This window comes from Marmota monax, unplaced genomic scaffold, assembly GCF_021218885.2.
Source record: "Marmota monax isolate L192 unplaced genomic scaffold, Marmota_monax_Labrador192_F-V1.1 WCK01_AAM20220418_F8-fsc00012, whole genome shotgun sequence".
Taxonomy (NCBI): Eukaryota; Metazoa; Chordata; class Mammalia; order Rodentia; family Sciuridae; genus Marmota; species Marmota monax.
Window position 1 is genome coordinate 7,745,817 of NW_026695227.1, and position 16,330 is coordinate 7,762,146.

The 16,330-nt window shown below is 40.4% G+C and overlaps 1 protein-coding gene across 1 annotated transcript in view; it reads left to right on the forward strand.

The window, feature by feature from the left end:
- The window catches only part of Aebp2 (AE binding protein 2), a 194,555-nt gene extending 183,136 nt beyond the window's left edge, over window positions 1–11,419 (forward strand). The window contains exon 9 of the mRNA XM_046436023.2: window positions 10,975–11,419. Within this exon, the coding sequence (XP_046291979.1) occupies window positions 10,975–11,032 (58 nt within the window). The 3' untranslated portion in view covers window positions 11,033–11,419. The remainder of the gene's footprint in view (window positions 1–10,974) is intronic.
- Window positions 11,420–16,330: the final 4,911 nt, after the last annotated feature.

Consider the following 16,330-nt stretch of genomic DNA (forward strand, 5'->3'; position numbering starts at 1 on the left):
CTACAATATGTAGATCGGAGCCAACTTTTTCTTCTATCAGACGCAGAGTCTCTGATTTGATATCCAGCTCCTTGATCCACTTTGAGTTAACTTTTGTGCATGGCGAGAGGAGGGGATTCAGTTTCATTTTGTTGCATATGGATTTCCAGTTTTCCCAGCACCATTTGTTGAAGATGCTATCCTCCCTCCATTGCATGCTTTTAGCTCCTTTATCAAATATAAGATAGTTGTAGCTTTGTGGATTAGTCTCTGTGTCCTCTATTCTGTACCATTGGTCCACCCTCCTGTTTTGGTACCAGTACCATGCTGTTTTTGTTACTATTGCTCTGTAATATAGTTTTAAGTCTGGTATCGCTATACCGCCTGATTCACACTTCCTGCTTAGAATTGCTTTTGCTATTCTGGGTCTTTTATTTTTCCATATGAATTTCATGATTGCTTTATCCATTTCTACAAGAAATGCCGTTGGGATTTTGATTGGCATTGCATTAAACCTATAGAGAACTTTTGGTAATATCGCCATTTTGATGATGTTAGTTCTGCCTATCCATGAACAGGGTATATTTTTCCATCTTCTAAGATCTTCTTCTACTTCTCTTTTTAGGGTTTTGTAGTTTTCATTATATAAATCTTTCACCTCTTTTCTTAGGTTGATTCCCAAGTATTTTATTTTTTTTGAGGATATTGTGAATGGAGTGTTTTTCCTCATTTCCGTTTCAGAAGTTTTGTCGCTGATATACAGAAATGCCTTTGATTTATGCATGTTGATTTTATATCCTGCCACTTTGCTGAATTCATTTATTAGTTCTAGTAGTTTTTTTGTAGACCCTTTTGGGTCTTCTAGGTATGGAATCATGTCATCTGCAAATAGTGATAATTTAAGTTCTTCCTTTCCTATTTTTATGCCTTTAATTTCTTTCGTCTGTCTAATTGCTCTGGCCAGTGTTTCGAGAACTATATTGAATAGAAGTGGTGATAGAGGGCATCCCTGTCTTGTTCCAGATTTTAGAGGGAATGCCTTCAATTTTTCTCCATTGAGAATGATGCTAGCCTGAGGCTTAGCATAGATAGCTTTTACAATGTCGAGGTAAGTTCCTGTTATCCCTAGTTTTTCTAATGTTTTGAACATAAAGGGATGCTGAGTTCTCCCTCTTTTTCTATTTCCTGGAATAGCTTTAAAAGTATTGGTATTAGTTCTTCTTTAAAGGTTTTGTAAAACTCTGCTGTATACCCATCCGGTCCTGGGCTTTTCTTAGTTGGTAGTCTTTTGATGACTTCTTCTATTTCCTCAATTGATATTGGTCTGTTTAGGTTGTCTATATTCTCCTGACTCAATCTGGGTAGATCATATGACTTAAGAAATTTATTGATGCCTTCACTATCTTCTATTTTATTGGAGTATAAGGATTCAAAATAATTTCTGATTAACTTCTGTATTTCTGAAGTGTCTGTTGTGATATTGCCTTTTTCATCCCATATGCTAGTAATTTGGGTTCTCTCTCTTCTTCTCTTCGTTAGCATGGCTAAGGGTCTGTCGATCTTATTTATTTTTTCAAAGAACCAACTTTTAGTTTTGTCAATTTTTTCAATTGTTTCTTTTGTTTCAATTTCATTAATTTCATCTCTGATTTTAATTATTTCTTGCCTTCTACTTCTTTTGCTGTTGTTTTGCTCTTCTTTTTCTAGGATTTTGAGATGAAGTATGAGATCATTTATTTGTTGGTTTTTCCTTTTTTTAAGGAATGAACTCCAGGCAATGAATTTTCCTCTTAGAACTGCTTTCATTGTGTCCCATAGATTCCGATATGTTTTGTCTGTGTTTTCATTTATCTCTAAGAATTTTTTAATTTCCTCTTTGATGTCTTCTATAACCCATTGATCATTCAGTAACCTATTGTTCATTCTCCAAGTGATGCATGACTTTTCCTTCCTTCTTTTATCATTGATTTCCAGTTTCATTCCATTATGATCAGATAAGATTAATGGTATTATCTCTACTCCTTTATAATTTCCAAGAGTTGCCCTGTGAGATAATATATGATCTATTTTTGAGGAGGATCCATGTGCTGCTGAGAAAAAAGTGTAACTGCTTGATGTTGGGTGGTATATTCTATATATGTCAATTAAGTCTAGGTTATTAATTGTGTTATTGAGTTCTATACTTTCCTTATTCAACTTTTGTTTGGAAGATCTGTCCAGTGGCGAGAGAGGTGTGTTGAAGTCTCCCATGATTATTGTATGGTGGTCTATTAGACTCTTGAACTTGAAAAGAGTTTGTTTGATGAACATAGCTGCACCATTGTTTGGGGCATATATATTTATGATTGTTATGTCTTGTTGGTGTATGGTTCCCTTAAGCAGTATGTAGTGTCCCTCTTTATCCCTTTTGATTAACTTTGGCTTGAAATCTATTTTATTTGATATGAGTATGGATACTCCTGCTTGTTTCCGAAGTCCATATGAGTGATATGATTTTTCCCAACCTTTCACCTTCAGCCTATGTATGTCTTTTCCTATCAAATGCGTCTCCTGTAGGCAGCATATTGTTGGGTCTTGGTTTGTGATCCATTCTACTAGCCTGTGTCTCTTAATTGGTGAGTTTAAGCCATTAACATTTAGGGTTATTACTGAGATATGGGTTGTTCTTCCAGCCATGTTTGTTTATTTATGTTACTAAACGTGGTTTGTTTTCCTCTTTGATTATTTCCCCCCCCCCCTTTACTGTCCTACCTCCCACTGTTGGTTTTCATTGTTATTTTTCCATTTCCTCTTCCTGTAATGTTTTGCCGAGGATGTTTTGAAGAGATGGTTTTCTAGCTGCAAATTCTTTAAACTTTTGTTTATCGTGGAGGGTTTTAATTTCATCTTCCATCCTGAAGCTTAATTTTGCTGGATACATAATTCTTGGTTGGAACCCATTTTCTTTCATTGTTTGAAATATGTTATTCCAGGATCTTCTAGCTTTCAGAGTCTGTGTTGAAAGATCAGCTGTTATCCTGATTGGCTTACCCCTAAATATAATCTGCTTCCTTTCTCTTGTAGCTTTTAAAATTCTCTCTATATTCTGTATGTTGGGCATCTTCATTATAATGTGTCTAGGTGTGGATCTCTTATGATTTTGCATGTTCGGCGTCCTGTAGGCTTCTAGGATTTGGGATTCTGTCTCATTCTTCAAGTCTGGGAAGTTTTCTCGTATTATTTCATTGAATAGATTGCTCATTCCTTTGGTTTGGACCTCTATACCTTCCTGTATCCCAATGACTCTTAAGTTTGGTCTCTTTATGTTATTCCATATTTCTTGGATGTTGTGCTCATGGTTTCTTAACAGTCTTGCTGAGCTGTCTATGTTCTTTTCAAATTGAAATACTTTGTCTTCATTGTCTGATGTTCTATCTTCTAAGTGTTCTACTCTGCTGGTAGTATTCTCCATTGAGTTTTTAAGTTGGTCTATTGCTTCCTGCATTTCTAGGATTTCTGTTTGTTTGTTTTTTATAACCTCTATCTCCCTGTATAGTTGATCTTTTGCTTCCTGGATTTGTTTGTGTAATTCATTGTCGAAGTAATCTTTCATTGTCTGATTTTGCTGTCTAATGTCTTCTTTGAGACTCCAGATCATCTGAAGCATGTATATCCTGAATTCTTTATCTGACATTCCATCTGCTTGCCTTTCTTTCTGCTTGGTGAAACTGTTGTGTTTTTGAAAAGTTTTTCCCCACTATATATTTATATTGCTCTTGTATAGTTGAAAAGTCTCCCTTGCAGGGTTGGGCGGCGGTCTGCCTACCTTGCAGGTGTGGGCGGCGGCTCTGCTCTGCCCCTCCTCCAATTGGTGTGACGTGTGTACCACGCCCGCGGACCCCTGGCCCTGTTCTGTCGGTAGGTCACAGGTCTGCCTACCTTGCAGGCGTGGACGGCGGCTCTGCTCTGCCCCTACTCCAATTGGGGTGACATGACTACTGCGCCGGAGGGCCGCTGGGCCTGTCCCGGGCGCAGGCGAAAGCTCTGCTCTGCCCCTACTCCAATTGGGTGACGTGTGTACCACGCCGGCAGGCCACCGGGCCTGATCCACCGGTCGGTTGCAGGTCTGCCTACCTTGCAGGCGCGGGTGGCGGCTCTGCTCTGCCCCTCCTCCAATTGGTGTGACTTACCTACCACACCCGCGGACCGCTGGGCCTGTTCTGGGCGCAGGCGAAGGCTCTGCTCTGCTCCTACTCCAATTGGGGTGACGTGCCTACCACCCTGGCCGGCCGCTGGGCCTGTTCCACTGGTTGGTCGCAGGTCTGCCTACCTTGCGGGCACGGGTGGCGGCTCTGCTCTGCCCCTACTCCAAATGGGGTGACGTGTCTGTTGCGCCGGCAGGCCACTGGGCCTGTTCCGCTGGTCAGTCTCAGGTCTGCCTACCTTTCGGGCGTGGGTGGCGGCTCTGCTCTGCCCCTACTCCAATTGGGGTGATGTGTGTACCACGCCGCAGGCCGCTGGGCCTGCTCCGCCGGTCTTTTGCAGGTCTGCCTACCTTGCAGGCGTGGGCGGCGGCTCTGCCCTGCCCCTCCTACCTATAGTTTCTCTATTCAACTTTTGTTTGGAAGATCTGTCCAGTGTTGAGAGAGGTGTGTTGAAGTCTCCCATAATTATTGTATGGTGGTCTATTAGACTCTGGAACTTGAGAAGAGTTTGTTTGATGAACATAGCTGCACCATTGTTTGGAGCATCTATATTTATGATTGTTATGTCTTGTTGGTGTATGGTTCCCTTGAGCAGTATGTAGTGTCCCTCTTTATCCCTTTTGATTAACTTTGGCTTGAAATCTATTTTATTTGATATGAGTATGGACACTCCTGCTCGTTTCCGAAGTCCATATGAGTGATATGATTTTTCCCAACCTTTCACCTTCAGCCTATGTATGTCTTTTCCTATCAAATGTGTCTCCTGTAGGCAACATATTGTTGGATCTTTTTTTGATCCACTCTACTAGCCTGTGTTTCTTAATTGGTGAGTTTAAGCCATTAATGTTTAGGATTATTATTGGGATATGGATTGTTCTTCCAGCCATATTTGTTTATTTATGTTACTTAACATGGTTTGTTTTTCCTCTTTGATTATTTTTTCCCTTTACTGTACTACCTCCCACTGTTGGTTTTCATTGTTATTTTCCATTTCCTCTTCCTGTAATGTTTTGCCGAGGATGTTTTGAAGAGACGGTTTTCTAGCTGCAAATTCTTTTAGCTTTTGTTTATCGTGGAAAGTTTTAATTTCATCTTCCATCCTGAAGCTTCATTTCACTGGATACACAATTCTTGGTTGGAACCCATTTTCTTTCAGCGTTTGAAATATGTTATTCCAGGGTCTTCTAGCTTTCAGAGTCTGTGTTGAAAGATCAGCTGTTATCCTGATTGGTTTACCCCTAAATGTAATGTGCTTCCTTTCTCTTGATGCTTTTAAAATTCTCTCCTTATTTTGTATGTTGGGCATCTTCATTAGAATGTGTCTAGGTGTGGATCTCTTATGATTTTGCATGTTCGGCGTCCTGTAGGCTTCTAGGATTTGGGATTCTGTCTCATTCTTCAAGTCTGGGAAGTTTTCTTGTATTATTTCATTGAATAGATTGCTCATTCCTTTGGTTTGGACCTCTATACCTTCCTGTATCCCAATGACTCTTAAGTTTGGTCTCTTGATGTTATCCCATATTTCTTGGATGTTCTGCTCATGGTTTCTTAAGAGTCTCGCTGAGCTGTCAATGTTTTTTTCAAGTTGAAATACTTTGTCTTCATTTTCTGATGTTCTATCTTCTAAGTGTTCTACTCTGCTGGTAGTATTCTCATTTGAGTTTTTAAGTTGGTTTATTGCTTCCTGCATTTCTAGGATTTCTGTTTGTTTGTTTTTTATAACCTCTATCTCCCTGTATTGTTGATCCTTTGCTTCTTGGATTTGTTTATGTAATTCATTGTTGAAGTGATCTTTCATTGTCTGATTTTGCTGTCTAATGTCTTCCTTGAGACTCCAGATCATCTGAAGCATGTAAATCCTGAATTCTTTATCTGACATTTCATCTGCTGCAGCTATTACCTCTTCTAAAGTTGAGTTGACCTGCATTGCTTCTGGTCCTTTCTTTCCTTGTCTTTTCATACTGCTTGCATTTCTTTCTGCTTGTTGAAACTGTTGTGTTTTTGAATTTTCCCCCTATGTATTTATATTGCTCTTGTATAGTAGTTGCAAAGTCTCCCTTGCAGGGGCGGGCGGCGGCTGTGCTCCTCCTCCAATTGGGGTGATCTGTCTATCATGCCGGCGGGCCTCTGGGCCCCTTCTCCAGGTCGCGTGGTCTGCCTACCTTGCGGGCAACGGCTGGGCCCCTCCTGTAATAGGGGTGATCTGTCTCCCACACTGGCGGGCCGCTGGGCCTGTTCTCCAGGTTGCAGGTCTGCCTACCTTGCAGGCACGGGCGGCGGCTATGCCCCTCCTCCAATTGGGGTGATCTTTCAACTAGGCCGGCAGGCTGCTGGGCCCCTTCTCCGGATGCGCGGTCTGCCTACCTTGCGGGCGGCAGCTGGGCCCTTCCTCCAATTGGGGTGATGTGTCTACTACGCCGGCTGGCCGCTGGGCCTGTTCTCCCGGTCAGTCGCAGGTCTGCCTCTTTAAAACACTTTAAAGAGATTTGATGTTCACAATATTGAAAATATCACACTATTTCTTCTTTAATTTTAATTTTATTTTAACTGATACATAGAAACATAAAATTATAAATATTTATGGCATATTATGTGATGTTTTGTTATGTATATACATTGTGTAGTGTTTATATTAGGTTGAGCTCATCTGTCTCCTTGAACATTTGTCATGTCTTTATGGTGAAGACATTCAAATTCTTTCTTTCTGAAAGATACAGGTTTTTGAAATATACAGTAGATAATTGTTATCTACAGTCACCCTACTGTGCAGCAATACTTCTTACTCCTACTTAACTGTAACTTTGTACCCATTGATCAACCTTTCTTCATCACCCTGTACTCTCTCCAACCTCTGGTAATCACCATTCCTCTCTCAATGACTTGTATGAGGTCACTTTTTTGAATTTCAGAAATGAGCAAGATCATGTGGCACTTGTCTTTCTGTGCCTGGCTTATTTCACTTAATGTAATGATCTCTAGTTTCATCATATTGTCACATGTTGTTGATGGACTTGCTTTTTTATGACCGAATAATGTTCTATTGTGTATATGAACCACATTTTCATTACCTATTCATCAGTTGTTTCCATCTTTTGGCTTTGTGAATAGTGCTGCAATAAACATGACAGTGCAGACATCTCTTTGATATGCTTTCATTTCTTTTGAGTATACACCAAAGGATAAACAAGAGATTTCTTGGTAGTTCTATTTTTAATTTTTTGAGAAACCTCTATACTATTTTCCACGATGGTGGAGCTAATTTACATCCCACCAAGAGGATTCCCTTTTCTCCACATCCTTATCAGCACTTGTTATCTTGTGTCTTTTTGAAAAGATCTATTTTTGCTAGAGTGAGGTGCTATCTTATTGTTTTTTCTTTATATTTTCCTGATGACTAGTAACATTGAGCATTTTTTCATATACTTGTGGCAATTTGTATGTGTTCTTTTGAGAACTATTTAGATCTATTGCCCATTAAATTGTTTTTTTGCTATTGAATTCTTTATGAATTCTGGATGTTAATACCTTGTCAGAAGTATAGTTTGCAAATATTTTCTCCCAACCTTCAGGTTGTCTTTTCACTATAATGATTATTTCTTTTACTGTGCAGAAGTTTTTTAGTTTAATACAATCCCATTAGACTATTTTGCTTTTATTTCTTGTGCTTTTGGAGTCTTGTCCAAAAAATCTTTTCCCATTCCAATGTTCTGAAGCATGTTTTCTTCTAATAAGTTCATGTCTCACATTTATGTCTTTAATAAATTTTGAATTGATTTTTATATGTGGAGATATAGAGGTTTGATTTCATTCTTTTGCACGTGAGTATCTAATTTCCAAGCACCATTTGTTGAAAAGGTTTTATCTTTTCTGCAATGTGTGTTCTTAGCACCTTTGTCCAAAATCAGTTGTCTTGAGATGTGTGGGTTTACCTCTCTGCTCTCTATTCTGTTACATTGTTCTATGTGTCTGTTTTTAATGCCAATACCATGATGTTTTTGTTAGCTTTGTAGTATGTATTGAAATCAGATAATGTAATGCCTCTTGTTATTTTTATTCAAGATGGCATTAGCTATTCAGAGTTTTTTTGTGGATTAATTTTTGGATATTTTTTCTAGTCCCATGAAGGATGTAATTGGTATTTTGATAGTGATTGCATGGAATTTGCAGCCCCCTTTGGGTAGAATGGGCATTTTAACAATATTGGTTCTTCCAATCCATGAACACAAATGCTAAATTTCCATTTTTGGAATCCTCAATTCCTTTTATTTATGTTTTATTGTTTTATTATAGAGATATTTCAACTTTTTGGTTAAATTTATTTCTAGGTATTTTATTTAAAAAATGTTTTAAATTGTAGACAGACACAATACCTTTATTTTATTTACTTATTTTTATGTGGTGCTGAGGATGGAACCCAGTGCCTCACAAGTGCTAGGCAAGCACTCTACCACTGAGCTACCACCCCAGCCCCTTATTTTATTTTTTGTAGCTATTATACAAGTAATTCTTGTTATTCATTATTGGTTTGTTCAGGTTTTGTGTTTCTTCATGATTTAGTCTTGTATTGTCCAGGATTTTGTCCATTTCTTTGAGGTTATCAAATTTGTTGACAGATAGTTGTTCATAATAATTAATGATTCTTTTTAGTGTATTTCCAGCTCAAGGATTTCTGTTTGATTAAAAAAAATATTTCCATCTCTATGTCATGTTTCTCTCTTAGAGAATCATTTCTATGTTCTCAGAAAGCTCATTAAATTTCCTTAAAACAGCTATCTTAGGGCTGGGGCTGTAGCTCAGTGGCAAAGTGCTTGCTTAGCATGTGTGAGGCCCTGGATTCAATCCCTAGCACCATAAAACAAACAAACAAACAAACAAACCCAAAAACGCTATTTTAAATTTTCCATGTGAGTTTTCCCATACTGTTTACTATCTCATCAGTATGGGGCACTTTATTTTGGTCTTTAGGTGAGTCCATGGTTTTCTGAGTGTATTTGATGCTTGCTGGTATGCAATGACATCTGCACATTGAAGGATTAGGTGTTTATCTCGGTCTTCATAATCGGACGGTTTTTCCAAAAATTCCAGATTAAAAGATGCTTTTTCCTCCAAGGCTAGAGGCACTTCCATGATTGCAGCACTAGGTGGTGCTCTAAGCCCAGGTTTGCTACAAGTCTGCTGTTGGTGTATCATCATAGTTTCAGTACTAGAGGGCAATCCAAGCCCAGGTTTGTTCCAAATCTGCCAGGGGTGCAGGGGGTCTCACTGTAGGGGGTCTGACACTGAACTCCAAGTTAGTGTGATAGCTGTTGTGTTCTGCTCCCCTGCTGCTAGAGTCTTAGTTCACCCTCTGTTGCTCAAGGTTGGAGGAGGGGTTGTGGTGGCAGTCCCTTGACACCTGGCTAACACAGTTCCAGCAGCTTAGTTCACAGGCACAGGCCTGGGGCAGGGATCTTGGGACTCTGCCTAGAATTAGGTTTCACCATGGTAGACCAAGTACTGTGTTTCAAGTCTAAGACATGAACTTAATTTCTTATCTGTCCTCCAAGCAGGAGACATCTTTCTCTATGCTGCTTTGATTTGGGGAGGGGTGACAGAGAAACTCTTTCCTTTCTGTCTTTTTATTTATTTTTTTTGTGGGGGGAGGAATATTGAGGATAGAACCTAGGGGAATTTTTATCCCTGAGGTACATCCTCAGCCATTTTTATGTATTCTGAGACAGGGTCTTGCTTAGTTGCTGAGTTTCAGTTTGCAGTCCTTTTGCCTCAGCCTCCTGAGTCGTTGGGATTACTGCATCAAACTCCTTTTTGCCATTTTAAATGAATTTTTCTTCTTATACTAAAACCAGGTACTTTGGTCTCTCATGTGGTTCCTTAGCTCTTGTGAAAATAGTTTGGTGCTCAAATAGTTGTTTAACTTGGTGTATCTATGAGGAGACCATCACTGGAGGATCTTACTCAGCTGCCATCTTCTGCATTATTTCTCTTATTCCTTGAAATCATATTTTTACTCCATTTCCCCTTATGGAATTTTATCTTAAGGTGATATATATATATATATATATATATATATATATATATATATATATATATATATATGAATCTATTGTTGCTCACTGTGATGGTTAATTTTCTGTGACAATTTGGCTGGGTTGAAGTACATGTTTACCAGAGCCCTAGGCCAAAGGCCTGACTCTGGAGGTCCCAATGAATCTGGACCAGCCACTTGCCTCCAAAAGTAAGCAGAAAAGGTAACACTGAAAAGTAGGAAAAGAACTTTAATCAATATGAGCACCTTTGGACGGCAAAGTGAGATCTGGTATCTCAACCATGTCTTCAGGGACCTGACAAGAAATTTAGGTTTCGATGGGGGAAGAATTGGGGCAGAGGGTGAGATGCGTACATAGTTAATCAGTCTTGGTCAAATTATGGTCTGCTCAATCATTCATTTCAGTTCTGATTCTGCAAGGTGACTGTAAGACAAGTCTTTGTCACTCGAAGGGGCAATTTCCTCTTGTTTCTCAGGATGTTTATCTAGCATACCTGTGATTTTTGGAGCAGGGGGCAAATAGTTCCTATGAGATTTCTCTTTCTTAGGGGGGACTCTCATTGTGAGATGATTTTCTGGAAGATATTGAACAACCATTGAAGACTTCTCGTGGTCTGAAACTGGTACTGTAAAACTGATGGTCAAATGCCCCCTATGTCTCTCAGTATTGAGGGGGGAATGTGACAAGTAAATTTAGGGTACATAAGCTTTGTATTATCAGTTTTTAGATGAACACTCCTTAAATGATAACATGTCTATTTGCAGAGCTGAACAGGAACCTGATCCAAAGTTGAAGTTAATGAAGAAGACAGATGCAAAATGAAGACAGAGACACCAAGCTCCATCCTGCTTTCAGTTACCCATGGGGCATCTCCAGGCCCAAGTCATTGCTTTTGGCAAAGGCAGCTTCTCCAAGTCCCTGTTACATATGTAGTTATTCAGTCGACACTAATGGAGGTGTTGCTCTGAAGGCATTTCGCCCACGTGGTTAGCACCTACACTTGGTTTACTTTAGGTGAAAGAGATTACTCTTCATAATGAGAGTAGTGATTCGTCTAATCGGGTAAAGGTCCCAAGAGCAAAAACTGAAGGAGGTTTCTTGAAGAACAAATTCTTTCCAAGACTGCAACATTAACTCCCCAGAGTTTCCAGCCTGCCCTGTGGATTTGTTGAAAGGTAAACTAAAACACATTAAAATTTATAGAGTTTATTTGAGTGTACAGTGATTAATGAGTTGGCCATTTTGAGACTACAAGAGCTTTAGGGATATGCTTGAAGGAGCATAAGGATAGAGCTTTATAGAGTAGTTGCAAAAGAAAGGTAAAGAAATCATTCCAGTGGAAAATTGTTGGAGGTTACTTGGAAGTTGCTGATTGGACTAGAATATGACCATTCACACCGAGTTGGATTTTGTGGTTTGTTTACATAGGAACATACAGGGTGCTAGAGTTGCCTCAGTCGAATGACCTCCTGGTTAATTCTTTCAACAGATTTCAGACTTGCAGGCCCCATAATCACCTGAACCAATTCCTTAAAATCACTCTCTCACCTTGATATGTTCTCCCTGGTAAATTGCAACAACAACAACAAAATGTAAAATGGAAGGTAAATTATACATAATGCTTTTGTGACAATAAGGTTATTAGTGTTAAAATATTTCTTTGGCCTTAACTCATCATATGATTATTAGTAGTCTTTAACTGCTTAAAATAATGTCTCTAAAAATCTTGATAATTACTTTAAAGTAAGAATCTATAGGAAATTCATCTCTTAATTAAATTCATTGTGGAGAATCTATGTGAAACTTTTATGGGGCCTCCATTGAAGGAAATATTGAATAGATTCTGCTTGTCCTGGAGCCATCTAAGGGTTGGACATTTCTTTATAATTGGGAGAAAGATAATTGTGAGAAAGAAATGTGGTATCAGGCTATTATTAATAGGCTATTATCAGTTATTGGAAAAGTATAAGGGGACAGATAGATGAGGATGGTGGGAACTTGAGGTTAAGAGAATAATTCTATAAAAACGGACCCACTGTATTGACTCCCCACATGCTTCCTTTGCCAAAAAGTCCCACCTGGTCTGAGTGGATAGGATCTGTCATATTCCTCAACAAACAGGCAGGGGGCAAAGCCCAGGTTGTCAGTATAGGTACTGAATGATGCGGGTCAAGAGCATGAGGACTGGTATCAAAGAAAAATAATGGGTTGCTAATAGCTAACCTTGGATCACACATCCTGGCACTTACCCCTCGTGCTTCTGCTCTTTCTTGCTCTTGGCCAAGTACATGGAGAGAAAGAGAAGGTGTGGGGTTCTGGGGTCTATAAATGAGCAAGACACACCCACTCCTGTGGACTCCCAGAGTTGAGGCCCCTTCTCTTCCAAGAGGTCTGCTGTCTCTGTTTCTTTCTTAAATAAAACTTGTTTTCTACACTTGCCTCGACATTTCTTGGTGTTTAATCTTCAACACTGGGGAAACAAGGACCCATTGCTGATCTCCAAGACCGGTATCAGAAGTACCTATAAAAGTAGAGGGTTTGAAAATGGATTTCCTTAAAACTGTGACCTTGTACCTATTCTAAAACCTTTGCATGCATCCTGGGCAAGTGTACCTTCTGTGGAAGAGAACATTTCTGCTTATCTGTCTGGGTTTCAGCCTTGCCTTCTTTCTCTCGAGTACCCTGGTTCCTGGTTTGAATCTAATTAATTAGGCAAACCTGTGGGTTTGCTTTTTTCTGGCTTCTGTTAATTTAGGCACATTGTTTTACTGTGACCTTTGGATTTAATGTCCATCCTGGGTCTATACTGTCCTCCTTGTGTTTTTCAAGGCTCTTGTCCAAGACGTTCCCATGGCTTCCAGCTTTTTAACTTGATGGCTGGATCTTGCTTCATTCGTGAATGGCACGATTGCTTCTGATCACCACAGGGCACTAGATAGTGGCTGGAGGCAGTGCCTAGAACCTACCTGTTGGCCGTCTTGCTTTTATCGACTCCATCACGAAGTACCAATTAAGTTAAAAATTGACACATTGTCCTAATTGGAAATTTGGTCTCTTTGTCTGCTTCAGTCGGTTTCTATTTATCCCACTTTATTTCCATTTACCTTTTGGTCTTCTTTCTCCCTTGAAGCTCAGTTGCTTTTTACATTTCCTTCCTTGGCTTTAGATTGCCATTTCATGATTCTCCAAATGCTAGTAAAGATCAAACCATCAAAAAAAAACAATGTGGAGAGCTTCAAATCACTCCTGCAAGGTAGGCGGGCCTGCGACCCACCGGCAGAAGAGGAGCAGCGACCTGCTGAGACGCAGAGCCGCCCCCTCCCCCTGCACCGGCAAGGTAGAGGGAACTGTGACCACGCACAGAGCAGGCCCAGCGGCCTGCTGAGGGGCAGAGCCACCCCCCACCCCCCGCGCCTGCCAGGTGACCACCGACAGAAAAGGCCCAGTGGCCTGCAGTGGGACAGAGCTTCCAATCACTCCTGCAAGGTAGGCGGGCCTGCGACCCACCGGCAGAAGAGGAGCAGCGACCTGCTGAGAGGCAGAGCCGCCCCCTCCCCCTGCACCGGCAAGGTAGAGGGAACTGTGACCACGCACAGAGCAGGCCCAGAGGCCTGCTGAGGGGCAGAGCCGCCCCCCACCCCCCGTGCCTCCCAGGTAGGTGGAACGGTGACCACCGACAGAAAAGGCCCAGTGGCCCACGGCGGGACAGAGCTTCCAATCACTCCTGCAAGGTAGGCGGGCCTGCAACCCACCGGCAGAAGAGGAGCAGCGACCTGCTGAGAGGCAGAGCCGCCCCCTCCCCCCAGCGCCTGCAAGGTAGACGGAACTGTGACCACCATCAGAGCAGGCCAGACCTGCAACCAAGAGACAGAACAGGCCCAGTGGCCTGAGGAAGGGTAGAGCCGCCCCCCCCCGCGCCTGCAAGGTAGGCGCACCTGCGACCCATTGGCAGTACAGCCCCAGAGGCCTGCAGAGGGGCAGTGCTGCTGCCTGCGCCTGCAGAGTAGACAGAACTGTGACCACCGACAGAACAAGCCTAGCGGCCCACAGAGGGACAGAGCCGCCGCCCGCGCCTGCGAGGGAGACTTTGCAACTATACAAGACCAATATAAATATATAGGGGGAAAATTCAATAGCACAACAGTTTCACCAAGTAGAAAGGAACGCGAACAGTATGAAGAGACAAGGAAAGAAAGGACCACAAGCATTGCAGGTCAACTCAACGTTAGAAGAGGTAATAGCTGCAGCAGATGGAATGTCAGATAAAGAATTCAGGATATACATGCTTCAGATGATCTGGAGTCTCAAGGAAGACATCAGACAGCAAAATCAGACAATGAAAGATCACTTCAACAATGAATTACATAAACAAATCCAAGAAGCAAAAGATCAACTATACAGGGAAATAGAGGTTATAAAAAACAAACAAACAGAAATCCTAGAAATGCAAGAAGCAATAAGCCAACTTAAAAACTCAATTGAGAATACTACCAGCAGAGTAGAACACTTAGAAGACAGAACATCAGACAATGAAGATAAAGTATTTCAACTTGAAAAGAACATAGACAGCTCAGCAAGACTGTTAAGAAACCATGAGCAGAACATCCAACAAATATGGGATAACATCAAGAGACCAAATTTAAGAGTCATTGGGATACAGGAAGGGACAGAGTTTCAAACCAAAGGAATGAGCAATCTATTCAATGAAATAATACGAGAAAACTTCCCAGACTTGAAGAATGAGACAGAACCCCAAATCCTAGAAGCCTACAGGACGCCGAATGTGCAAAATCATAAGAGACCCACACCTAGACACATTATAATGAAGATGCCCAACATACAGAATAAGGAGAGAATTTTAAAAGCTACAAGAGAAAGGAAGCAGATCACATTTAGGGGTAAGCCAATCAGGATAACAGCTGATCTTTCAACACAGACTCTGAAAGCTAGAAGATCCTGGAATAACATATTTCAAACACTGAAAGAAAATGGGTTCCAACCAAGAATTGTGTTTCCAGCGAAATTAAGCTTCAGGATGGAAGATGAAATTAAAACCTTCCACGATAAACAAAAGTTAAAAGAATTTGCAGCTAGAAAACCATCTCTTCAAAACATCCTTGGCAAAACATTACAGGAAGAGGAAATGGAAAATAACAATGAAAACCAACAGTGGGAGGTAGGACACTAAAGGGGGGAAAATAATCAAAGAGGAAAACAAACCATGTTTAGTAACATAAATAAACAAATATGGCTGGAAGAACAACCCATATCTCAATAATAACCCTAAATGTTAATGGCTTAAACTCACCAATCAAGAGACACAGGCTAGTAGAATGGATCACAAAACAAGACCCAACAATATGCTGCCTACAGGAGACGCATTTGATAGGAAAAGACATACATAGGCTGAAGGTGAAAGGTTGGGAAAAATCATATCACTCATATGGACTTCGGAAACAAGCAGGAGTATCCATACTCATATCAAATAAAATAGATTTCAAGCCAAAGTTAATCAAAAGGGATAAAGAGGGACACTACATACTGCTCAAGGGAACCATACACCAACAAGACATAACAATCATAAATATATATGCCCCAAACAATGGTGCAGCTATGTTCATCAAACAAACTCTTCTCAAGTTCAAGAGTCTAATAGACCACCATACAATAATCATGGGACACTTCAACACACCTCTATCACCACTGGACAGATCTTCCAAACAAAAGTTGAATAAGGAAACTATAGAACTCAATAACACAATTAATAACCTAGACTTAATTGACATATATAAAATATACCACCCAACATCAAGCAGTTACACTTTTTCCTCAGCAGCACATGGATCCTTCTCAAAAATAGATCATATATTATGTCACAGGGAAACTCTTAGACAATATAAAGGAGTAGAGATAATACCATGCATCCTATCTGATCATAATGGAATGGAACTGAAAATCAATGATAAAAGAAGGAAGGGAAAATAATACATCACTTGGAGAATGAACAATAGGTTACTGAACGATCAATGGGTTATAGAAGACATCAAGGAAGAAATTAAAAAATTCTTAGAGATTAATGAAAACACAGACACAACATATCGGAATCTATGGGACACATTG